This window comes from Enhydra lutris, unplaced genomic scaffold (assembly GCF_002288905.1).
Source record: "Enhydra lutris kenyoni isolate GAN:26980312 unplaced genomic scaffold, ASM228890v2 scaffoldscaffold57, whole genome shotgun sequence".
In the NCBI taxonomy this organism is placed as follows: domain Eukaryota; kingdom Metazoa; phylum Chordata; class Mammalia; order Carnivora; family Mustelidae; genus Enhydra; species Enhydra lutris.
The window spans coordinates 8,218,498-8,244,529 of NW_019154141.1; the positions used below are offsets into that span (position 1 = coordinate 8,218,498).

The 26,032-nt window shown below is 45.4% G+C and overlaps 1 protein-coding gene across 3 annotated transcripts in view; it reads left to right on the forward strand.

Moving 5' to 3' along the window:
* LOC111158124 (testis expressed 2) overlaps nt 1-26,032 on the forward strand; it is a 58,385-nt gene that overhangs the window by 14,102 nt on the left and 18,251 nt on the right. For all 3 annotated transcript variants that reach the window (XR_002641337.1, XM_022519992.1, XM_022519991.1), the window contains exons 2-6: nt 4,629-4,829; nt 5,782-6,121; nt 7,591-7,838; nt 18,335-18,481; nt 23,145-23,244. Coding sequence is in view for 2 of the 3 variants with exons in the window: in XM_022519992.1 (XP_022375700.1) it covers nt 4,629-4,829; nt 5,782-6,121; nt 7,591-7,838; nt 18,335-18,481; nt 23,145-23,244 (1,036 nt within the window). In the remaining variant the exon portion in view is untranslated. The remainder of the gene's footprint in view (nt 1-4,628; nt 4,830-5,781; nt 6,122-7,590; nt 7,839-18,334; nt 18,482-23,144; nt 23,245-26,032) is intronic.

The following is a 26,032-nucleotide window of genomic DNA, read 5'->3' on the forward strand; positions in this document are numbered from 1 at the left end:
AAAATAAAATTTAGAATCCTGGAAGTGTCAGCAGAGAAGAGAGGGGAATTTTGATCATCCTGCTTGAGCTAGGTGTCTAGGTTCGAAAAGGCAAAACCCACGAGTCGGCTGTGTGCTAATATAGTAGCCACTGACCACGTGGGGCCATTGAGCGCTTGAAGTGCAGCTAGTTTGAACCAAGCCGTGCTCTAAGTGTGAAATATGTGCTGGATTTTGAAGACTTAGTACAAAACAAAGAATGTAAAATATAATCAATAATGTTAATGTTATGTGTTTACATGATAATATTTGGATACACAGTTGACCGCTGAACAGTGTGGGAGATGGGGCACCGACCCCCTGTGCAATTGAAAATCCTTGTATAACTTTCGACTCCCCCAAAACTTAACTACTAATAGCCTATGGTTGACCAGGAAGCCTTACCACTAACAGAGGTGATTAACACGTATTTTGTGCAGTATATGTATTGTATACCATATTCTTAAAATAAGCTAAAGAAAATATTAAGAATGTCATAAGGAAGATAAAGTAAATGTACAGTAGTATACTGTATGTACTGAAAAAATTCTGTGCATAAGTGGACCTGCACAGTTCAAACCCATGTTGTTCAAGGGTTGACTGTATTGAGTTAAATAACATAGTTTAAATTAATTTCACCTGCTTTTTTTTTTTATTATGGTTACTAGACAATTTAAAATTATGTATTTTCATGGTGCGTATTTATGGTTCATGTTATATTTCCATTGGACAGTGCTTCCCTGCACAGTTCTGCATTTTCTGACTTATTAGGAAAGGCAAAATGAAAGCAATTGGAGAGAAACAGCCTTTTATTCCCAAATGTCTCGTATTCATAGATCAGTTAACCTGTGCAGTCTTAGAGTTTCAAAAGGGGAGACTCTCTACAGCTCACATTACTTTATTTCTCAGAGACTCTCCTGTTATTTGAGAATAACTTCATAATATGCCTAACTTTTTTTGTTTCCTGCCTTTCTAGTCTGGTGATGATGACAACTATAATGCTGGGTATTTCGTCCAAAATTCCAGTGCCGTGTTACTTCTATTGACTTTTTTACATGTCCATATACTTAGCGAAATAAACCTCCCCGATTTCACATAGCTAGAAACAAATGAAAAATCTTTTATATGGAGATATTATTGTAGAAATGTTTGACATATATCAAATTATGATTATCATAACTCAAGAATCAGAGGAAAAAAAGGTTTAACATCTCAGGTAAGATGTAATTATGGACCCCAGAGAGGCTATCTCACATGCCGTGTATCCTCAAAAACCTCTATTCTAGGCAGGAGATGTACACTCAGAGTGGAATAATTCAAGAAGAGCCATCCCCGGTGGGGACTGTATGGCTAAATGGCTTGTAAGTGACACTGATAGAAGTGGCTATTTTAATCTCATTGTCATTCCCTGGCCCTAAGAAATTCTTCAGCACCAGCCCTTTCATCCTTCCCTCCACGGATTCTTCTTTGTTTTAGTAGCTCTGCAAGTAAATACAGCCTGACCTTTGAGCATGGCTCTGAAGCAGGCCAGAAAAATCAGATCTGCTTCAAGTTCTTTATTAATCTAGTTGCCTTTAGAACTTTCGGCCTAGTATAAACCCATTTAGGTAAGAAAGTACTTTCTGCAACCAAAGTGGATAAAAAGAAAACTGGATTATATGCCAGGAGATCTTTAGCAAAAATGTTGTTTGAAACATTTTAGACAAACACTTTTTAAAAAGACAAATATATTTATAGAAAATGCATATTTTTTATAGTATACATGGAACATTCACCAGATATACCATATACTGGGCCATAAAAACTTAACGAATTTAAAAGAACTGAAATTATAAAAAGCATGTTCTCTGACCATCATGAAATGGAACTAAAAATCAGTAACAAAAAGATATCTGGAAAATTCCCACACACTTGGAAATTAAATAGCATACTTCTCATAAGCCTGTTGGTCCAAAGATAGTCACAGGGGAAAGTAGAAAACATTTTAATCAAATGATATTGAAAATACAACATATGAAAAATTGCAGCTGATGCAGTGCTTAGAGGGAAAGTAATAGCATTAAGTGTTTATTTTAGAAGTACAAATTACCAATATTAGGACTAAAAGAATATTACTAGACTCTACAGATTTAAAAAGCATAATAGGGAAATATTACAAACAACATTATGCCCACAAGTTGGGCAACCTATATAAAATAAACAAATTCTTTATAAGACACAAGCTACCAAAGCTCACTCAAGAAGAAATAGATAGCCTAATTTCCAGTAGAAATTAAATAAATTGAATTCATAGTTTCAAACCTTTCTATAAAGAAAACTCCCGGCCCAGATGGCTTCCTTGGCAAATTTACTTAACCTTTTAGGAAGAAATATTTTATACAAACTCTTCCAGAGCATAGGAGAAGGAACACTTCCCAACTCATTTTATGAGGCTAGCTAATATTGAAAGATATTGCAAGAAAACTGTAGACCAATTTCCCTTATGAATTTAGGGGGACAAATGAACATAGTATTAGCAAGCCAAATTCTGCAATGTAAAAAAGGATAATATTAGTACTGTGCTGATAAAATGGCTCTCTGGATCAAAGGGAAGCCCTGTTTGTACTTTTCACTGATTTCCATGATATAAAAACTTCCACCAAAAAACAAACAAAAAAACAAACAAAACTCCCACCGTGGCCAGCTGTAAGCTACCAATGTGAGGTCCCTGACAACGGAATCAGGAAGAAGCATGTAGAATTAGCTCTCATGAGCTGGTGGAACCCGGCTTCAGCACATCATGACCAATACCTAATTTTCCCAAGAATGCAAGACTGGTTCAACATTCAAAAATCAATGAATATACTTTACCATAATAACAGACTAAGGAAAAAGACAAAAAACTATGAACCAAAGAATGTCCTTAGCTCTATATTTAGCGAAATAAACCTTCCCAAACTGATGCTCCAACTGTACAGTCCACTGCAGGCCCCACTGTCTTGCTTGTCCCTCTTTTCATTTCATTGCTCAGATCATTGAAACATCTAGATTACACCCTCTCCCTGTCGCCACGCTCTTGGTCATTCAACACTTTAATAGATGCAGCAACGCATTGGGAGGAGGGAGAGCTACTCCTAACTCATGCAAAATGGAAAAAAAAAAAAATATATATATATATATAAAACTATGTAATTGTCTCATAAATTGCACAGGTCAAAACTTAAGTGTGAGACCCAAGTACTCACTGTGGAAATGGCCATTCTTTGAAAAGAAGGACATTCCCAATTGCATTGTGATTTTTGGTACCTCTCTGCTCGGTTCAAAAACATTTCTAAAATGAGGGGAGTAGAGGGGTGCCTGGGTGGCTCCTCAGTTGATTGAGTGTCAGACTCTTGATTTCTGCTCAGGCCATGATCTCAGGGTCGTGAGATTGACCTCATTCAGTGGGGAGTCTGCTTGAGAGTCTCTCTCTCCCTTTCCTTCTGCCCCCCGCTACCATGTGCACATGCTCTCTCTCTCTCTCAAATAAATAAATCTTTTTAAAAAGGAGAAGAAAATGAAGAGTATGGAAGAGAATCAATTAAAATTCCCTAGAGAGCTTCTTTTAAAAAGATCTGGGCCACTGTATCATCTGAAAAAGGACAGTGGGACAGGTAGAGTATTAAATGATGAATATTGATCATCCCTCTGAGAGGAGCTTTACCATAATTTTATGGTGTGTCAGTCCTTACACTTTCATACGTGTGCTGTATGTGAAGATCAGTGTATACGTTCATTTATGTTGACTGGGGTTGGGGGGAGACGTGGGGCACAATTTTACTTATTTAAGTTACTATATCTCTTTGGATTGTGACATACTATTGATCATATCTATAATTTTTTTTAAGACTTTATTTATTTGACAGAGAGAGAGGGAACACAAGCAGGGGGAGTGGGAGAGGGAGAAGCAGGCTTCCCGCCGAGCAGGGAGCCCGATGTGGGGCTCGATCCCAGGACCCTGGGATCCTGACCTGAGTCGAAGGCAGACGCTTAACGACTGAGCCACCCAGGCGCCCCTGATCATATCTGTAATTCTTAATGCCTAATTTCTGATCATCTGCCTTACTGTGTGATTTCAGTGAGCTAGAAATAGAGTGGAAGGTCTCAGTCCTGGAATGTTAGCATTAGTTAGTATGATCTGTGAAATTCCAAAGATGGTTTGCAGGTGAGTGAGAAGAGGATGAGTTTGGCTAATTTAAGAAGATCAGACTGGGTAGTAGTGTTCACCCCGAGAGGAGGTTAGGCTGAAAGACTTGCTCTATTTACATGAATAAAACTTTTGAGTTTCCTGATTCGCTTGTTACCTTTTAAAAAAAGAAAGAAAAGAACCTTTTATTTAGAGAAATGGGCATTATCATTCGTCCCCCATATCCACATTTTTAGTTATCAGAAACCTAGCAGTTTACAGCTCTACACTGATTATCCTTCAAATTTTGCACCTGTCTGAGTAACTCCCAGTCACCAATGAATCGATGTTTGCGTCGCAGTCAGGTTTGGTTTCAGTGGCCCATCGACTTCAGTGATCTTCATTTTTGTATCAAATAGGATTTCTGTTTACTCTAATTTTACTAATGGAAGTTTTTCTCCATCAGGGATGGATGAATGAGATTTACAACTATGATCCAGAAACTTACCATGCAACTTTGACACATTCAGTCTTTGTTCGACTTGAGGGTGGGACCTTAAGACTTTCAAAGCCCAATAAAAATATATCCAGGAGGGCAAGCTACAATGAAACAAAGCCAGAGGTTACCTACATCAGCCAGAAAATCTACGACCTTTCAGACAGCAAGGTGAGCCTGGCCAATTTGAGAAACCGAAATGAAAACAGCATTTGGAATCTTGTTTTACTGCATTTTTCCTCCTCAAAAGGGCATGTGTGTGTAGTATGTGTGTGTGTAATTTCATGCAAATCACCCAAGCATCTTTTTCAATGTAGATTCTATTTCAGCAACTCTGAGTGGGGGCCTGAGAGTGCATTTTTATGAGCTCCCAAGTGATACCCTTGCTGCTGGTGGTCCATGGACCACACTTTGAGGACCGAAGGCATAACACAGTCATCTGACTGAGTTAACTTTTAAGTTTTTCAGTCCAACAAAAAGCCAAGTGTGGTGGTACTAGGGTAATAATGAGTGAGGACTCTGTATATGTGAAAATTATGGAGATGCAAAATAACTACATTTGGTAAGTGTTACATACTACTGTTGTTGAGAAATGTAAATTGTCTGTTATTCCAAAAAGCTGTAGGTTTTCTCTTGTTATAACTCATGTGAATGATCTTTAAATTTACCTCAAATGACAGAAGTACTTAAAATAGTTTTTGTATAAATTCACTCTTAACTTGAGAATGATAGACTTGAGAATGATAAACTTGAGCTTCATCTAGATCTAGTTTGATAAACTTTTTTTTTTTTTTTTCAAATGTATGGTTGGTCCAGGTCATGAAACTTAGTTGATGATCACCTCCTAAATAATTTTTGTGCCACCATTACCTGAAAATTATAGATGCTTGTAACTCTTGCAGAATTGTTAAACATCTACTTCTGGAATGAGTTCGAAGAATAACAAGTCACTTCTAAAACTCTATCCCAGTTTCTATACTCACGTTGTAGACAGGTGGTAGCTTACACTCATTGTCTTAGTCAAAAAGGCTATAAAGTTTGCATTTGTGTTCTGCGTAGTATTAATGCACAGTGTGGCCAGTTCTTAATTTTGTATGTCAACCATCATTTCCCTTTCCCATAGATTTATCTTGTACCCAAAAGTTTGGCTCGAAAACGAATTTGGAATAAAAAGTACCCCATTGGTATTGAGCTTGGTCGACAAGATGACTTTATGTCTAAGGCCCAGACTGATAAAGAACCTTCTGAAGAAAAGCCTCCAGCTGAGCGAGAGCTGGGAAGCGAGGACCCCAAGAAGCCACCCCATCCTCAGGAGGGAACCCGATCTGGCCAGCGAGACCAGATACTCTATCTCTTTGGGAGAACTGGCCGAGAGAAGGAGGAGTGGTTCAGGCGGTTTGTTCTGGCGTCTAAACTGAAGTCGGAAATCAAGAAGGCCCCTGGTGTCTCTGCAAGTAAACCAGGTAATGACATGTGTGGTAGATGCTCCGGTGATTTTAAAGGGTCCATAGGAGAACGGACAGAGATTTCCAGGTAGGAAGGAAGGAAGCCCACCCCGAACCGATGACCCTGTGCCACCTGAGGAGTGTTCTCAGGACCCATTCACCTTTTAGGCCGATCGTTGTAACCCTTTATACTGGATCATTTAACCCGTGAGGGAACAGCTTGCAGATGTATGGGGTTTTTTGCCATCACTGTTTCCTTAGGGTTATATTTATTTGCACATACTGTGACTCCTCTGAGAGAAACATCAGGAGAACCCTGGTGAGGATAAGCAGGCGGGTGAGTCAGGACAGCATATCAGGCTAGTGTTCTCAAGCTCCTGGCCCCGAACAAGGTTCTCCAAGCCCCAGATCACCACAGAAATGCAGAGTCCTCTGGTCTCCTGACTCCCAAAATTTGTACTGATGAATGAGCCTCTGCTCATTTCCTGTCCCTTCTGCCCCATGTAGCCCACTTGGGCCTTCACTGAACCAGATATCCAGTGTTCCCCTGTCATCGCTTTTTGCATATGTTCCTCCCTCTACCTAGAATGTTCTTCCCCCACCTGCACCAGGAAAATGCCAGCTGTTTCTCTGAGAGGCAGCCCGGAGGACACAACCTGTGGAAGTCAGTCCTGGGGCTCTCTTGGGCAGAGAGAGCACCTCCTCCTTTCGGCCCTGAAAGCCCTTCAGTCACGCTTCAGTTACAATGGTTGTTTTACAGAGCTGTGATTTATTTGCCTAGGTGCCCAAATTCAAGGGCAGGGATTATGTCTCATTCTTCTTTTCATGTGGAATTGGCCCAGAGAAAGTGCTTGATAAAAATGTTTTTTGAATGAAAGATGACAGGTCTGGAATTGCTGTGAGCTGTGGGTGAACAGTTAGCTTTCTGCCTGCTTTCCATTTGTCTGGGGGTGTGGCAGCTCCGTATTTGACCCTAAGTGATCACCAGGAAAAAAAAAAAGGTACTTACCACACGAACTTCATGGCTTTCAGTTCCTCTGAATTGTCTTAGAGAAGACTAAAAACTATTCTAAAAAAAGAGCTATTATTAGAAGGGAAGGTATTTTTCAGGATAGGAAGTACCTTTATAATATAACCTTATTTTCTCTTTCTTTTTTTTTTTTTAATTTTTTTTTAAAAAGATTTTTATTTATTTATTTGACAGACAGAGATCACAAGTAGGCAGAGAGGCAGGCAGAGAGAGAGGAGGAAGCAGGCTCCCCGTCGAGCAGAGAGCCCAATGCGGGGCTTGATCCCAGGACGCTGGGACCATGACGCGAGCCGAAGGCGGAAGCTTTAACCCACTGAGCCACCCAGGAGCCCCTATAACCTTATTTTCTTAAACAATCGTTTGTCAGCATTTTCGTTGGTTGTCGACTTAGCCTGCTGAAGTTTGTTCGGTGTTCCATTGACTTTGCGTCCTAACAGCTGGCCCCTTTCCGCTGTAGGGGTCCTGCCCTCGCACAGCAGGCACAGCAGCCCCTCGGGGCACCTGACCCACAGCCGCAGCAGCAGCAAAGGCAGCGTGGAGGAGATCATGTCCCAGCCGAAGCAGAAGGAGCTGGTGGGCGGCGTGCGGCAGAAGATGCTTCTGGACTACAATGTGTACATGGCCAGGTGTGTCCCCCAAGAAAACCGAAGCCCCCAAAGGAGCCCAGTGCAGAGTGCGGAGAGCAGCCCCACGACTGGGAAGAAGGTAAAGCTGGCTGCCTGGGCTGCGGCTTTTCTGCTTTTCTACTCAAACTTGTTTCTGCCTACAGAAGCACTTCGAGTGCTTCCTGTGTACCAGGCCCTGCCTTAGGCACTGGGGACACAGTAATGAACAAAACAGACAAGGGGCCTTGCCCTCAGGGAGCTTGTGCTCTCAACAGGGAGACAGAAAGAAACAAAACAGCTGGTGGTGGCAAGGATTAAAGCCAAGTAAGAGAGGGTGAAAGGTGGCCAGACTGCTGTTTTAGAGTGGTGGTCAAGGAGGACCTCCTTGAGGAGGTGACGTTTGCACAGAGATTTGACCAAAGTGAGGAAGTGAGCCGTAGGGGGTGTGGGGGTGTGAGAGGAGCCTTCCAGGTGAGGGGACCAGCAAGTGCCAAGGCCCCAAGGCAGGGATGTGGTTGGAGTATACAAGGAACCATGATGAGGCCGGTGTGGTGACAGTGAGCGGGGGACAGAGATCGGGGCCTCATGGGTCAGTTCTGAGGAAGAGGGGAAGCACTGGGAGGGTTTTGAGCAGGGAGTCACGTTGATCTATTTAAGTCTAAAAGTGACTGTCTATGGAGAGTGGGCAGGAGGAAGAGGGGGTGGGGGGCGCTTCCGGCCGTGGGCGATGGGGCTGTGATGAGGGTCAGCAGCAGGTGGTGAGAACGGCTCGGGATCTGTGTCGGAGGGGAGCGGCTGGATCTGCTGGTGAATTATGTGTGGGGCGGGAGAGAGCCAGAGGGGCCAGAGAGCACTCCTAACCTTTGACCTGAGCAAGTGGGCAGTCAGTGGGAAAGTTCTCAGAATCATTAGTAATAGAGGCCTGATTCCCGAGTTACCTTTGTATTCTCCAATTCTCAGACTCATTAGCAATGCCCAGGGCTTTTGAAGATTTGCCACGAGCCTTCTTCCCACAGCGTAACCAGCTGGCCGTGGACTCAGCATCATCTGCAGTGAGATAACTAAGCTGCCATGTGCCAGCCTCCGTGAGGCCCTGTAACAGAATGCCCCTGCCCCCTTCAGCAGCCTTGCAGACGAGATGCTCTTCTCTCCACTCTGTCAGTGGAGAAGCAGGTTCACACGGGTTGAGTAGCTTAATTTCACAGTTGCCAAGTGGTGGCATGTGTAAAGCCAGATGACACTCGCAGGCCCCCAGCTGCCACCACAGACATTTTGGTGGGCATTCGGAAGCTGTGCTGGCCGTCAGGCTGCCTGCCGCTACCGCACTCGTCCTCTTAGCACCCGGCCAGCCCATGCATACAAAGCCAGTTCCCTACTGGAGTGTCTGGCCTCTTCCAGTGGCCGTACCTCTGCTCTTAATGGGAAGCCCTGGGTTTCTTCCTTGTGCTATTAACCCGTTGTGGGCTTTGATTCATTCCGTTGATCCTCTCCAGTGGGGAGGAGGTCCCGAACCCTCATCCAGCAGACTTGGTCAGGCCCAAAGAGACCCTCTGGCTCTGCTGGCCCCTCCCCCACTGCCTCCACCTTCTGACCTAAGTTACCAACTAGGGTGGGAAGTAGGCCTTCCTCTAGGCTGGAGTTGGGTAATACCAAACTATTCTGGGAATGTCCTGTTTACCACCCGTGAACCCCCCTACCCCTAACCCCTTTTCTCCCTGGGTTGTCAGCTGTCTGGACTCTCATCACATTGAGGGAAGTCAGGAGGAGCTGTGTAGACCAGTGTATTTCATGAAATGCTTGCTCTTTAAAAGAGTTCCTTAAGTTAAAAATATGAAAACAAAACCATGTTTTAGAACATCATGTCCTCAGTGTGTGTTGCATGTGCTTGTCGTGTCAACGCTGGAGTTTCTGGAAGCCCCAGGAGGCGCTCGGAGGCCCCAGTGGCCCATAACCCAGCCCCTCGACCCAGCATTCCTGTCACCCCGGGGGCTTCTCTAGTGCAAACGTCCTTTCTGAGTCCTTGGCATTTACCTCTTTAAGCACCAAAACATGTTTTTCCTTTTCTAAGTCTGATGAAAATCTTTAAAAACCACATTGCATTTCCTGACCCCCTTAGGCAGAGTAGACAGAGAGGATTTAATCTTGATAATTTAAGGACTTAACAAAACAAACAGAAATTCAGGCTGTCGGTCATGCAGGCCTGCTTGAGGTCAGAGGCCTTTCACCCCAGGCTGCAGATTCTGCATAGTTTCTCTCCGTTGTCAGCTGGCTGCTGTTGCTATATGTCCTTCTAGTTGCTTCTCCTTGAGTGCTTATCCCCCTCCCCCACCCCTACCCTAAACGTAACCATTCTAGTCTGTGTGGGCTAGGAAACCAGAAAGCCAGAACCCTGTGCTTCGAAAGGGGGCTTCGGAAGAAGGTGCCTGAGGTCTGGTGCTGGGCTCCTTCATCCACGTGGCCTGAAGCATGTGTAGGCCGTGTCCTGGCTCTCAGGGGTGGTCTGCTTCTTGAGACGGTCTTGACTAAGGTACGGGCATTTATTGTAGTTTACTATTACTGCATAACAGCCCCAGAAGTGGTGGCCTAAAACCCTACCAGCTACTCATTTTGCTTACCCGTTTGTAACTTGACCAGGCTTGGCAGTAAAGGCTTCTGTCTGCTCCATACAGTGTCAGCTGAGGTGGCTCCGTGGGGTGGGGTTGGGGGGGCTGGAGGAGCTGCTCCCACGATGCCTCACTCCCGTGGCCGGCACACAGATAGATGCTGGTTGCTGGCTGGGAGCTCACTTCTCCATGTGGCCTGGGCTTCCTTCGGCAAAGTCTCCCTCGAGAAAGGGCCAGGCGGCCACCGTAGCACCTTTTATGACCTAGTCTCGGAAGTAAAGTGACGTCACTTCCGTCAGGCTCTATTGGAGCAGTCAGCATACCTTCCCAGGTTCGGGGAGGGGCAGAGGTTCTCCTTGCTGAAAAAGTAGCAAATTCTTGGAAGAGCATTTGGGGTGGGAAATATCGTGGCACTGTTTTTGGAATGGAATATCTGCTACAGTTTCCTCCGCTACTTTGATTACTCTTCACGCTTTAAGGCAGTTTTTAATTAATTTTATTTCTTATTAACTTTGCTGTTTGAACACACGAGGACATTCTCCCTCCATTTTTAACTTGTTATGTTTTGTGCATGTGAAACATTAATGTGGTTGCAGAGATCAAAGCTGGACAAAGACGTTCTCAGAAAAGGGCTGTCTCTCCCGCCCTATTTCTTCTATTCTTCCATGCCATTCCCACTCACGCCTCTGAAGTAAGCCAGTCTCCTTAGTCTCTGGTTTATCCTTTCTGCCTTTATTTTCCCTTCTGCCTCAGTCAAATGATAGCATATTATGGATCCTCTTTTGAACATTACTTTTTTCGCTTCCTAGTACATTCTGGAAATCACTCCACATCAGTTCATAGAGGCCTCTCCCTCCTCTTGTTTTTAAACAGCTGCCAAACTTGCTCCATTGTACAGATGTTTCATAGTATAGTAATTCTCCTTTCATATGGACATATAGGTTTCCAGTATTTTGCAATTACAAATAATGCTGCAGTGAATAATTTGTGAACTTGTATTTTTGTGCCATTGGCAGTATATCTTCAAGGTTAGGTATTTGTTAGGTATTATCACATTCCCTTCTGTAAGGGTTGCACCAGTGTTCATTCCCACCAGTAGTAAGAGTGTCTGTTTCCCCACAGGGTCACCAAATGTGGACCCTTTGGATGTGGTCAGTAGTGTTCATCCTTCCTGCCAAAGACTAGGCCAGGTTATTTCTTAGAGTCCATATCACCTCTGATATCATAAGTCCAAGAGAAACTCAAAGGGCTCAGAGACACAAATGAACCTCTGACATCTCTTCAAGTGACACTGTCCCACCGTCAGTGTCGGCCACCAGCCAGAGCTCCCCCAGAGGGAGCTTGGGACACAGCTCTAGCCTTTGTCTCAGCTTCTCCTCTCCCCTCTCTCCCCCTGCTGCTGCCTCTTGTAGGCCATGGTCAAAGCATCGCTTACCCTGAGGGCTCCAAGTCTAATGGCAACTTCTGCCCACTGGGCCTCCTTTCTCGCATGTCACCCAGTGCTAAACTAGGTTTGGACGAGAATGGGGCTACTGGTGCACAGGAGCCAAACGGATGTTAAAAACACCCAGGATGTAATTAGTAAATGCAGATGAGGTTTGTGTTAAACAATGCTGAAGTAATTTTGGTGATTATTCTTACTTATAATAATTAAAAACATATTCAGGGGATTCTGCATATTGAAAGCACTTTTGGAGCTCAAAATTGGAATTATAAAATCAATATTTTGGAGGAAGGGCCTGATTCTCCAGATGTTTAGTGCTCAGTGACCAGTCACTGAGCCCTGACTTGCCCTTGTGCCTGCTTTGTCCCACCGCCACGGGCTGTGCAAGCCTCCGAATCACCAAACCCCTATGGTATTGGCACCATTTTCTCACCCTTCAGAATAGTTGAGAGACCGTGAGGCTGGCGGAAGAGACCAGAGCTTTATTGTCTTGTCAAGGTAGTCTTCTTGGTTAGAAGAGGAGATTTTAATAGTAATTTAGAAAATAAGAAAATAAGGAGACTCTCTTTTGAAACTATAAGTTTCAAACATATATGTTCGAAAGTTTAAAACACTCTAAGTTTCAAACACTATATGTTAACTAATTGAATTTAAATAAAATAAATTTTTTTTAAAAGAGGAGACTCTCTTTTTAAAAATGTCTAAAGGTGGCATAGTATTACCCCTAGTGTGGTCACCTCAGGAAGGGAGACCGCACAGGCTGCCTGCAGATTTGCTCAGGAGTATGAGGCCAGGGAGGTTGCTAGTTCCGAAGTGGCCTGGCTAGGAGAGAGGACCATCGGTGGGGCTGGGCTGTGTCTGTGCCCCAGGCAGGTGCAAGACCCTGATACTCAGATTGTGCCACACACTTCCCATGCTCTTTATCCAGCGAAGATCCTAAATGTTTAGAGATTATGTAGGCTTCCCAGGTTTGGAGAGTTCTGTCTTCATTATTTCTAGTTGTACTAATTATCTTGTTAGCCATAAACTGGATCATGAGATATTACTCCCTGTTTGCTGTTATCAGAACATGAGAACCCTAAGAAAGCAAATAGGAATCAAATAGAAACCAGGAAATCTTAATGGGCGGAGTGGTTTTCCAAGGCTTCCCCTTTCCTGAGCAAAGTCACCTTTTCAAACATTTAAAAGTAGACTTGGAAAGTGCTCCTCGTACAGTGAGTAAAAAATATGAAGCCATAGAGCCAATTTAAGCTAACATTTTAGAAAGGATCCAGAATAGAGTGCCAAGGCAATTCAAGGAGCAGGGAGTGGGAGGGAGAGAATAGTCTTCAACAAGTGGTGCTGGAACAACTGGTATCCACATGGCAAAAGAATGAAGTTGGACCCCTACCTCATACTATACACAAAAATTAACTCAAAAGGATCATAGACCTCAGTGTAGGAGCTAAAACTATAAAACTCTTAGAAGAAAATGTAGGTTTGAGCTTAGGTAAAGCTTTCTTAGTTAAGACACCCAAAAGTACATGCAACCAAAAAAATTAAAAAAAGATAAAATAGGGGAGCCTGGGTGGCTCAGTGGGTTAAAGCCTCTGCCTTCGGCTCAGGTCGTGGTCCCAGGGTCCTGGGATCGAGCCCCACGTCGGGCTCTCTGCTCGGCAGGGAGCCTGCTTCTCCCTCTCTCTCTCTCTCTGCCTGCCTCTCTGCCTACTTGTGATCTCTCTCTGTCAAATAAATGAATAAAATCTTAAAAAAAAAAAAGATAAAATAGATTTCATCAAAATGAAAAACTTTTGTACTACATACAATACCATTAAGATAGTGAAAAGACAACCCGCAAAATGGGAGAAAATTTCTGCAAATCATTTATCTTATATACTAGTACTTAGAATAAACAAAGGATTCTTAAAACTGAATAACAAAAAGGTAAATGACCCAATTAAGAAATGGGCAAAGGGGAGCACCTGTGTGGCTCAGTCCGTTAAGTGTCTGCCTTCAGCTCTAGTCACGATCCCAGGACCCTAGGATCAAGCCCGTCATTGGGCTCCCTGCTTAGCGGGGAGCCTGCTTCCCTCCCTCTGAGCGCCACTCCCCCTGCTTATGCACGCACTCTCTCTCTCTCCCTCTGTGTCAAATAAATAAATAAAATCTTAAAAAAAAAAAAAAAAAAAGAAATGGACAAAGGATTTGAACAGACATTTCTCCAAAGAAGACCTACAGATGGTCAGTCCATAAGCCTAGAAAAGATACTCAGTCGTTACTCATCCAGGAAATGCAATCAAAACTGTAATGAGATACCACTTCACAACTACTAGGATGGCTAGAATAAAAGAGGTAATAGCAAGTATTAGGATGTGGAGAAAGCTTTGTGTGTTGGTGGTGGGAAGGCAGAATGATGCCGCTGCCGTGGAGAACAGTTTGGTTGTTCCTCAAAGTAAACACAGCTATACGATCTAGCAGCTCCCCCTGTAGGTGTCCGGCCAAGAGAAGTGAAAACCTACTTCTGCCCAAAAATTTGTACACAAATGTTCATGGCGGCATTATTCATACAGTAGTCAAAAGTGGAAGCTACTGAAACGTCCGTCATGAGTGGATAAAGTGTGGTATATCCACACGATAGAATGTTATTCTGCGATGAAAAGGAATAGTGTGCCAACACCTGCTACAGCACGGCTAAATCTTGAGAACATTATGCTTATGAGAGAAGTCAGTCCCAAAAGAATACATATGGTATGATTCCATTTTTTTAAAAAGATTTTATTTATTTATTTGACAGAGAGAGAGATCACAAGTAGGCAGAGAGGCAGGCAGAGAGAGGGAGAAGCAGGCTCCATGCTGAGCAGAAAGCCTGATTCGGGGCTCGATCCCAGGACCCTGAGATCATGACCTGAGCTGAAGGCAGAGGCCCACTGAGCCACCCAGGCGCCCTGTATGATTCCATTTATATGAAATGTCTAGAATAGGTGCATTTTCAGAGATAAATTAGTTTGCCTGGGGCTGGTAGGCACCTGGTGGTGGGGGTGGTGGGGACGGTGGTGGCAGGGACGGAGTTGGGGAAGAATGGCAGGTAACTGCTAAGGGATACAAGGTTTCTTTGGGGGGGGTAATTCAAATGTTCTAAAGTTGATGATGGCGGCTTCACAACTCTGTGAATATGATAAAAACCATAGATTATACTCTTTAAATGGGTGAATTGTGTGTTATATGAACTATATTTCCATAAAGCTGTAAAAAAAATACAAAACTATGTTAATGTGATCCAATTTTATTTTTTTTCAAGTTCTGTATGTATACATTGAAAAAAGACTGATGTAAATAGAGGAAAATGTTTTATGTATTATATTTGGATAGTGGGATTATGGGTATTTCTTGCAATAAATATGTACTGTTTTTATAATTGGGGAAACAGGTAACAGACCTGGGGGAAGGGTCTTCCGTTGTGCCTTCTCCTGGACCCAGCAGTCCTTTTGTGGAACCCTGGTACCACATTTGTTGCAGGAAAGATTACACCAAAAAATTAAGTAAATTTGTACTTTCCTCTGGAGGTTAGCTTTTCCTAAACTATATCCCAAGAGCTACTCAGACAGTCATAATAGTCTCCTTCAGCTTCAGGCTGTCAGACTCTCTACACCTTTTTTTGGAAGTCATTTTGAGAAAGGTACCCTATCTAAACGGATCTATATAGTTGAAATGATGAAATGAATATTCTTCTCACATTCCTTCCTGCAGGCAAATGGCAGTGTTAGGAAACACAGGCATATTTATTCTTTAAGCTCTCAAATTTTTATGACACTCATTGGAAGTGAGTTCTTTCTAGTAGCCCAGTGAATCCAGATTTTATTCATAAAGCTGCTTTGATGCATTGTCAGTGTTCTGCTGCTCTTGGGTTTTTCTTTGTTCCCAACGAGTCTGTGGAGAGAAGCCTGTAGAAGGAACTGTTGAAAAGAAAAAACAACCTGCTTGTCAGTTATTTCAGAAATGTGTTTCCACATCATATGTCTTTGGCTTGGACATAAATTGTGAAATAGCCTTTGTTTCTTGCTATTTTGTGCTCAGCCTGCTTGCTGTGAATATCTGGGTTTGTAAAGAAAGGTTAATAGAGGGTAGACTCTTGAGAGGGGAAAGTGACCGATTTTCTTGGGTTACCTCCAGATCAAAGCAAGACACACGCTGCTTTGTGTGGCCACAGCTTGGCACTACTGAACTACCTGGGGGAGGAGAGCATTGTCCTTGGATGGGTGTTTACTCAGAAGATTGTGTAGACCATCAGATGTGACTCAAAGACTATAACCTCAGAAACGCTAGACCACATCCCCTCGGAGGGTGGGGCGCAGATGTTCAGGCAGAGAGAAAAGTGAGTCTGAGAAACACGTACTGCCTGTGGCATGACCAAGTGCCCAATGATCCCAGACATCTGCTCTTGCATCCGGGACCTGGTGGTAGAAGCGTTTGGGTGAGGGGCGCCTGGCGGGCTGCATCGGGGGGAAGCATGTGACTCTTGATCTCAGGGTTGTGACTTTGAGCTGCACGTTGGGTGTAGACATTGCTTAAAAATAAAATCTTAAAAGTCTTGGTTAATATCAAAAGATAGTACAGCACTAGGGAGCACAGAGGTGCTGTATAGCCATTGAAATGAGTGAGGGAGAGCCATGTCTTCTGAAATGGAATGACCAACATGTATTGTTTTTTAAACCGGAGTTTAATTTTTTTTTTAAAGAGACTCCCCAACATTCATAAGGGAGACCTGTGAAAATACCTGAACTTGAAGGACTCCTAGAACATAAAATATCTCCTCTTACACGGGGTAACGTTAGATTAAAAGCCACAGGCAAACTCCCAGACCCCCAAAGGGAGAGACGGCGCATGCTCTGAGAAGACTAGTGGACAGGTGGGTGCTGGGCAGTCCAGGAGCCTCGGTGCAAGCTCAGCGACCACTTCCGACCCCCAAACTCCAGGCTTCAGAAAAATCACACACGGGAGTGTGCCATAGACCTTTGGGGTACTCGGAAGTCATCAAATCTCCGAGGGTCAAGTCCATGAGCACCAGGCCACCTGGGTACAGTTCCCCTGGCCTGGGCACATGGCTGCCCACCAGAGATCGCGCAGGCATGAGCACACGCTTACAAAGTGTGGAGATGACAAGGGTGTCTGATATGTGTTACAGCTGCAGGCAGCCCATGAGGGCAGGGTAGATGCATTTGTACGAACCACAGAAGGAAGAGAAAGGGTAAACAGTTCGTTGATTTCTGCTTTTCTGGGTTTGTTGGGTTTTTTGGTTTTTTGGGGTTGTTTTTTTTTTTGGGGTCCTTGCTTTCCAAGGCTAATTGTTTCTGTGAGGACTAAGTCTAATTAGAGACCTCAGCATAAGGAAAGGTCTGTCACACCAGGTGCCTATCCCACCGCCACCTCCTTCCTCCCTCAGGACAGAGCAGGTGGAGATCAGGGAGAAGGAGGCTCTGAGTCAGGCTGTGCTGATGAACCAGGGGCCTCAGGCAGGACACTGCATGGTTCCAAGTCCCATTTCCTCATCCCTAAAATAGAAGTCACGGTTCCGTCTTTCTGGGGGTATCATAAGATGGAAACCAGCAGCCTGGGAAGCGGTGTTCTCGCAGGGCCTGGCACGGGGTCAGCGGCGGCAGCAGTGACCCACGGTGGCGGTCAGCAAGCATTCCCCGAGCCGCCAGCTGGCTTGCCCCACCCTCAGCGGCCATCACTGCCCACTCCTGTCTCCTGCTTCACCCCTTGGGGCCCTCTCCAGGCAAGAATCCCTCATCTGATGAGTAACCTGGGAAATCAGAGACTAACGTAGGTTTGCTCACACTGGCCGTGCTAGATGTTTAAGACAGATTGTCCCCGGTGGAGGGGAGGCCCCGGGGGATGTCACCGGGCTGGGACTGGGGAGAACAGCTACAGGAATTTTCACAGAATTCCTGTGAACAGGTTCTCTCTAATCCGAGGCTGCAGTTCTCAGCCTCACCTGTTCATTGCATCTGTGAGAGCGCTTCTGGGAATTTTGATACCCACTTAAATGAGTGTCTCTGGGTGTAGGGCCCAGGCACCTGTATTTTTGAGTAGCCCCTGCCCCTTGCCCCGGAGGGCTGTGAGTTCACAGCCGACCGTAAGAGTCCTGGCCACAGGAGACTTTGGGGCTGCCCCGGGAGGACCAGCCTGACACTTGATGTCCAGGGACTGTCAGCTGGAAGAAAGAGAGGCAGACTTTTGATCAGAGGTGCCATGAATCAGAAGTGGGTACCACGCTCATTTGGGAGGCAGGGCAATCTGATTGAGCTAATCGTGTGAAATACTAGCTCCATCACAGGACGATTGGCAAGAAAAGAAAACAAAGAGGAGTTTTTATCTGGGGTGATGGCTTTTGTTTCTCCCTTTTTCTATCACTGACATAACATGAGACTGGTAATTTGTAGGGAAGGAATACAACTGCCGTGGGCGCCCCTCTCTGTGGGGAGGGACCTTCAGTGACTTTGTAAAAATAAGCACCTGTCTTGTTCTCCAGTTGCTTTCCAGCTAATTTTGGTTCCTTTCTTCTGCCAGTTGCCAGAGGCCTCGCCCTCTGAGGAGGAAGAACGGGAAGCCTGGGTGAATGCCTTGCTGGGAAGAATGTTTTGGGACTTCTTAGGAGAGAAATATTGGTCTGATCTGGTGTCTAAGAAAATCCAAATGAAACTCAGCAAAATAAAGGTATCGTTTTCCACATAAGAGGTTTCCGGTTCCTCACATGTCTTGATTTAGAAGTTTTGTATCATTATATCCTAAGTGAAAAATAACTTGGTTTAAAGCATATAACATGAGAACAATAACATACCTGAGCTGTGACCTTGGCCGTATGACTCACCGTACCTGGGGACTCAGTGAGTGTTCCTGTTTACTTTTTCCTTGGTGTTGCCCTCGTTGTTAGCCGGTTGTTAGCCATTCTCGGTGATAATCCAGAAACTGGTTTGGGACAATGTGAGCTCTTGTAGCTGGTTTGTCATGTAAACCTCTATTATCTTGAAATGAGTAAGGAACTTAAAGTGTACTTCAGGAGCCCACCCAGCCTCACAGTCTGGGGGCCACAATATCTCTGCTGAGTAAAGTGCCAGACTCCAGACCTCTTTCCCAAGTCGTGCTCCCTCTCAAAGCCAGGAAAGTTAGCACGGCTCTCTAAATGTGTCTGGGCCTGACCTTTACTTCTGGCCAGATGGTATTTTATTTTGGGCTCTGTCTTTGCTGAAAAACAGCAGTCCTGGTGCTGATCAAGCCCACTCGGAAGTAAGTTTAAACTGCATAAATATTCCTCACGATTGCCACTAAATGACACATTTAGTACCACCTCTGCCAACCCAGAGACCTCAGGTAGGTTACGTAGAAGTAAGTTTTTGACCCGGGAAAGACCCAGCCAAGGAAGAGTTCCTTTGGTCCCCAGATGAAGTTGCACAGTCAGCAGCTTAAATCCACGGATCTTTCTGGGTCATAGATACCTTTGAGACACAGAAACAAATGGATCCTTTCCCTAGAAAAATTCACAGTGATGCAGAATTTTGCCCATGACTTCAGAGGGTTCAAGGTCTCCAGGTTAGGAAACTGTGAGCTAAGGGAAAATTATATTAGAAGGAAAATATGGGCATGAAGGAGCTTCGATGTGGCTTTGTCATTCCTTTGGGTGACAAATCAAGCCCCTTAGGGCTCAGTCAAGCTCTGGCAAGCTCTATCTGCCAGCTGCAGGCCGGTGTCATCTTTTTCCTAACCCCTGATGAAGAGGAGAGTCTGCGCTCTGAGCTGGTAGAGCAGATTTTGAGGCAGAATTTGGGGCAAAGATTTGGGAGGGTTCTGTTGACATGATTCAGCCTGTTGTTTTCAGGTAGATCAAGGGTAGAATGCACTCTGCTAGCCAGGTCTGGCGGGGGCGGGGGGGTCAGGAAGCGGCAGTGACCCTCCCCTGTTCACAGACAGGTAGCTGAGCTGGGGCGCACTCCACCGCCTCCCCCTTTCTGGAAAAAGATGGAGAGCTTGATGAATTCCTGGGTCAAAACACACAAGCGGGGTTGGCACTCCTCTCTTCCCAAAGACTGCTGCAGACCCTTTCCTGAGCTTGAGGGCTGGGGGGCCCAGCAGGGGGAGGCAGAAGGCAGGGCACACCTCAACTCCAGACGGGACACTCCTGTTCCTGTTACACACATTCCAAAACAGACAGGGGTAGGGCAGCGTGTCGTGCTTCCCTCGGGTGCTGGAAGCCCATGGAACCTCTGCCATCTTGGAGAACGGTGGCTTCTTTCATCCCAAAGGAAGCTGAGGGAAAGTCTTTTATTTTCTTCTTCTCCCCCTTTGCTGGCCATGGGAGCTTTTCAGTTTGCAGACTTAAAACAGAGGTCAGAAGTGCTAGAAGGTGGGGATGGAGACAAGTGGCCTGGATCCAGGAGTGGGCTGTGCTCCCTCTGTCACCACCCTCACACCTCCACCCTGACCTCAGTGCCCTGCGAGACCAGAGGAGACCCTGGATGTAATGGAATGGAGAGATAGGTAGCAGGCTGTTACTCTAGTTCTCAACCCACCGCCACCCCTGCCAAAAGGACTCTTATTATCACTAAGAGCCAAGTATTCTGGGAAGAAGGAAACCTAGTCGTGAGTGTTTGCTAATGGCCAGTGCAAGAGCCAGAGTGGCCGGAGGAGCCTGAGCTGTCCGCTCTGACAAAGATCTCCCCTGTCTCCTGGTTTCCCCTGAAGGCCTGACATACGGAGAACTCTTTGCTGGCCTTGCCCTGCAGTCTCAGATTGTCACCCTCACATGTGACAGTGACTCATGGTGTGAAAGAGCAGAGCTGTGTGTGTATCTGATGCCCAGGGATGGTTTAAAACAAGCTGAGTTTCTGCCCCCACAGCAAGTACATTCCTGGCCTCAGCCAGCCCCTCCCAACACCGCCTTGGGGCTATCAGTCGTCGGGGCCTCTTGTGCCCTGTGTTAGCAAATGTTACTACTGCAGACAGCTTCCAGCAGTTCCTCCCACCAACCTGAGAATGTTCTATACACCTGAGTGTCCAGCTGGGTTCACTCAGGAGGTTAAAGAACATGCAGTGGGTTCTTGTCTTACTGTGGTGCCTTTGGATGGGAAGAAGAGAATTTCTGGTTGAAAAGAGCAGGAGTGACCTTTCGTTGCTTTTCCCTGCAGAGTAGGAAGGAGACTGACCAGACTAGGGCCTGGTCCTGAGAGTTTTGATTCAAATCAGTTGTGATTTGGAGGGGAAGGGTGCTTAGAGGTATCCCAGAATTTTGGAATTGGGCACCCAGGGGAAGAAGTAGGAAGCAGGCCCTTGTTCTACCTACTGGTGATTAGAGCTCAGCCCAGCCCTGCTGAGTCTGTCCCAGTCCCGGGTTCCTCAGTCTCTTCTTTGTCTCGGGTCCCTCCTCTGCCCTGGTAGGGACCACAGGGTGCAGGATGGGAGGGCTGGGAGGTGGCACAGGGCTCCGGGAATGCCATCACTGCATTCACCCCCTTTGCTCAGTGTCACGCTCCTGTTCCCACAGGAACTCAGCAGGCCCCTGACTCACTGGGTATTCAAGTGATACTAATAGACAGTCTGGGGCAAGGGTGCAAGAATTTGGCTACATTCTTGACCAAGTAACATTCTGTGGGCTGATTGGGAGGCCAGTCACCATGTAACATTGATGCCTTAGAAAAAGGTTTTCCAAACCCAGCAACTACCAATTCACAATGTGCATTTGAGTACTCTCTTTGGTCACATTCTGTTCATCACAGACATTGTAACTGACCGACCCACCCCTGCAGAAAAGCAAAGAGGGAGTTCTCTGGTGAATCGTCAAAGTGTATGTCTTTGACAACCGAAGAGCTCCAGCCAAAATAGGCATTAAATCCATGCCTGGCTAAATGCTGCCTCGTTTTATGGGAAATGTTCAGCGTATATTTATTAAAAAAAAAAAAAAAAAAACAACAGTTTGATGCTGGTAGAAAAACAGGGTGCTCATTACAGGTGCCAGTGTCGTGGGAATCTCACATTTAAGGACACTGCTGCAGGTTAGTAGGGAAAGTATTGGGTGTTCAGTAAGACGCCTGACAAGCCATTGGGGGAAAAAAAATTAAGGTGGATCTGTAATTATATCTTACACTGAAATGGGGAATGGACCACAGGTTTAAAAAAAATAACAATATATACACATACCTAAATTCAGGTGAAAGAAACAGATGAATTAATTCTGTAGTCTTGAGGCAAAGTAGAAATTTCTAAGCATGATATAAATACTCAAGTTATTTCCTTTAGAGCAGTTCCTACGACACTGTATTAGTTGGGGTCGCAGCAAGAAACAGATGGCACTCTCAAGTAGCGTCACCTGAGAGGAGAGTTCATTAAGGAAAGATTTATAAATGTGTGGGCCAATGTAGAGAAACTGAAAGGGCTGGGGTAGGACCAAAGCTGGCAGCAGTGGGAGCTGTTAGTACTCCCTGTAGGGGCAAAAGTGGGAAGGAGTTACCAGACCTTGGGGCAGCATGGCCGTGTGGAGGTTGGTAGCCTGTCTGACAGGAGCCATGGCCTTCAAGAGAGGGAGGGGACAACTACCTGACAACACTCTTCCGCATTACCTCCCATCTTCCCTGCCAATTGGTGTTTCCCATTGGCCAAGCAACCAGAAGCCAGAGGGCGGGAGAGCCCATCCATGTGGTTTGCACAAACTAGCCTCTCAGGGGAACTCAGATCTAGGCCGGGGGCAAACAGAAAATGTCCAGCACTGGGTCAAGGGATGTGATTCTCTTTTTTCCCAAGGATTTAAATAAATATTGTGAGTTTGCCTGTCAGACATGCTGTAGCAATTTCTGAACTCCTCACTCGTCGTCTAAGAGGGACCCACTGCTCCACATACTCTGGCCAGCTCCAGGCATTGTTAACCTGACCAGCATGGCTGGCTCTACCTCCTCGGTCAGGTCCTCCGGCAACGGCATTCTTCACCAAAGCCTTCACCGACTTCCTTGGCCAAAATAGCCACCCCGCCCTACACCCCGGCTCCCTCTGTCCCACCACTTGCCTTATTCTCTGGAACACTAATCACTCTCTCAACTTATCTATCTATCTTATTTATTTATTTACTTGTTTATAATAAATAAGATTACAAATTTATCCGTTTATTTATCCGTTTCTGCCTCTCCAACAAAAACCCCGTGAGAGCAAGGACCTTGCCTGATTGCCCACAGTTCTCTCTGTAGGATGATGCCTAATATGCGATACATGCTCAGTAAGTTTCAGTTAAGTGAATGTGTCCCCAAAACCTTGACCTTGACTCTTACTGAGCGGATGCTGAATTCTAACATTGACCAGGTTACTAACGTCTCATTCATTGTTTCCTTCTCTCCTCCAGCTCCCCTACTTTATGAATGAACTAACTCTGACGGAACTTGACATGGGGGTGGCTGTGCCAAAAATCCTTCAGGCCTTCAAGCCTTACGTTGATCACCAAGGTAACTCGAGCAGAGAACTGACCATTTGTGCGCAGGTCGAAATGTCTCCATCACTGCAGATGGATCACCGAAGCTTTGTGTTGGGAGGGGTTCGGGGACAATTTAAGCATCTGTCTTATGGTGATTATCTTTTGTTGGGAACAGTCACAGCCTTCAACTGATGAGCAACAGATCAGGAATAGATCCCCCTCCTAATTCTTCTAGTCTCTCAGATCCCTGCCAGTCTTGCCCCAGCCCAAACATGCTCATGTACCTGTTGACAGGGCTGGGCTCTTGTGTGATTCAGAAAATAGCCCCCGTCCCTCATGGCCTCGCGTGTGTGCCCCCAACAGCCCTCATCTCTCACCAGGAGCTGCTGCTGCTCCATCTGCGTTCATGCCTTTGCCTTGCCCCAACTTCTAGGTTGCAGGTTCTTTGACCTTCATGTTTTACATCTTACCTTCCTTCCCACACCTAGTAGGTGCTCAGGACATGTTTAAGAAATGAAGACAGATGTTGTCAGCAATATTTTGAGAGTAGAGCTCTCTGCTGGGGGAAGGTGCTCAGGTTTGATTTTGAAGACACTCTCCTGACACAGTATTTATACCTACTCTGGTGGGTTGGGGCAAGAAGAGTTGATTAGGATGTATAGAGTTTAAGTAAATTATGACGTGAAGATTTACATGTATTTTGTGGCATGTGGTTTTAAAAGGACCATGATGGAAAATTTCATACAGAGGAGTGGGGTGAAAAGAGGCGTGGGCCAGACAGGCCAGAATAGTCCGTGAACAGGCAGGAAAATCTCCCCACCCGTGGAAGCGGTCGACTTCTTTTCTAGAGTATTCCTTTCCCCGTGTACCTCTTTCCGCCTAAACTGGAACGTCATTCCTCAAAAGGTATGGGAGGAAATACTTACAACTTTCCAAGAGTGACGTTTGTTTTGAAGTAAGTGTTCTTTATAAATTTATAGACTGCAGTGTCTACTTTTGTCTCTGTATGGCTGCATTGGATAGCTCTTAAATCATACTTGGTGAAATCATTTTCTGTGTTTGATGTAAATACAGAGATTTTTTCCTAGCCCTACAATTAGCAGCTCTGATTATCTCCTTAGCGATATATCAGCTGACAGCAAGCCCCTATTTCCGTGTTTTTAGCATTCTGTGGATTTCAGAGATAGACCAGAGTGTTATTTACAAATCCAAAAGTCCAATATCCGCATGTTGAGGTCACCTGTAACCCCTGGATCCTGTCTACACTTTGATAAATCTGTGAGCTCCTGGATTTGGCGAATTTCTGGTGCACTGAGGGTAAAACTAGAAAAGATAATCTGCAAATGGTTTAGCTAGAGTTCTTTTAACCACATGTGAAATTTTAAAAGATGCATTATTTATGTGTTGAGTACCTGGCTAGGATCTCCACCTCATCTGTATGCGAGGGGCTGCCTGCCTTTCTTCCTCTGGCTCTGGCGGGCTCTGGGCTCCCCTTTGTTCTTTGCCTCTTTAGGGATTGACTTGTAACGAGCTGGTAAATGATCAGCTAACATGCACCTCCACAGAGTCAGGCTTAAGGAAAGTAAATAACATGTGGACATGCTCTATTTCCTAATGTGTTAGCAGTTTCTTATCTCTGTCCTTTGTTGAATTAGTAGAAATTTCCAGCAAGAAAGAAGCCACAGTTGGGCTTTGCCGCATCTCACAAGTGTCCCCTGTAGCTTTGAACTCTGCGGACTCCCAGGGCAGCTTTGTCAGGCTTTGAGGGAAATTCACCAAATGCCTAAGTCTCTTTCCTCTTCCTCTGGAGCAAGACATTTCACTACGCAGATCAAAGCTTTGCCAGTTTTTAATCCATTTGAGGCTTATTTCACTCCTTTCAGGGCAAGTTTTAGACATCTGCCTGCTTATGTAACAAGGGAAGAAATGTTATGAAAGGAGTGATAAAAGACATAAAGCCTGTGGGTTTTAAAAGTTTGATCAAATTTTGTTTCTCCAAGTCAACAAAGGATGCATGTGGTAGTTAAAACAGAAATAAACGTAAAGGAAATGCTCTGTTTTGGATTCCATTGCTCTAAGGTAAACTTTTCTTTGAAGGAAATGAAAATCAACAGTGATTGGCTAAAACTGATGCTGAGAAGCAGAGCTTACCTTGCGGGGGAAATGCAGGCCCGTAGAATAAGGCTCCCACAGCACTAGGAGGAGGCACCTCCTGGGGGAATCCCTCCCCACCATGCACACGCACACATACCCCTTTCTTTTCTTTCTTAAGTGTTTCCTAACTTGTGCGGTTTTTTTGGAGGCACATGGCTGGGGAAATGGAGGAGGGTGGCTATTCGGGCGAGCTGGTTGGATCACTCCATCCTCGGGATGAGGAATGAGCTGTGGTTCTGAGCATAGCTCTAGGGCCAGGCTTTGGGATTCAGGGCTCTGGGGCCTGGGGCAGGTTCTGTCCACCCCACTAACCTCTCTCTCCAGGGAGGAGACTAGGACTCTGTAGACTAGGCTGGTCTGAGGACTGAGTGAGTGAGTGTGTGGAGGCTCCTAGAAGCCCAGTGTGATAAGTGCTGGCTTCTGTTACTTTTACCACCCGTTGTGGCCCCTGCGCTGCTGCCCCTGGAGACTTTAGAATGTGGGCGGGTATGGTGCCCATTTGACCCATTTTACAGGAATAAATGGAAAGAAAAAGGCCATTCTCAGGTGTTGAGGCCTTGCCACTAAAAGGAGCAATTTCTATAGTTCTGAAATCACCTGTTGGCCACCATGGGCCTGTCTGAGTCCCAGGACACACAGCTGGTGTCTCAGGTTGAATGACCGCC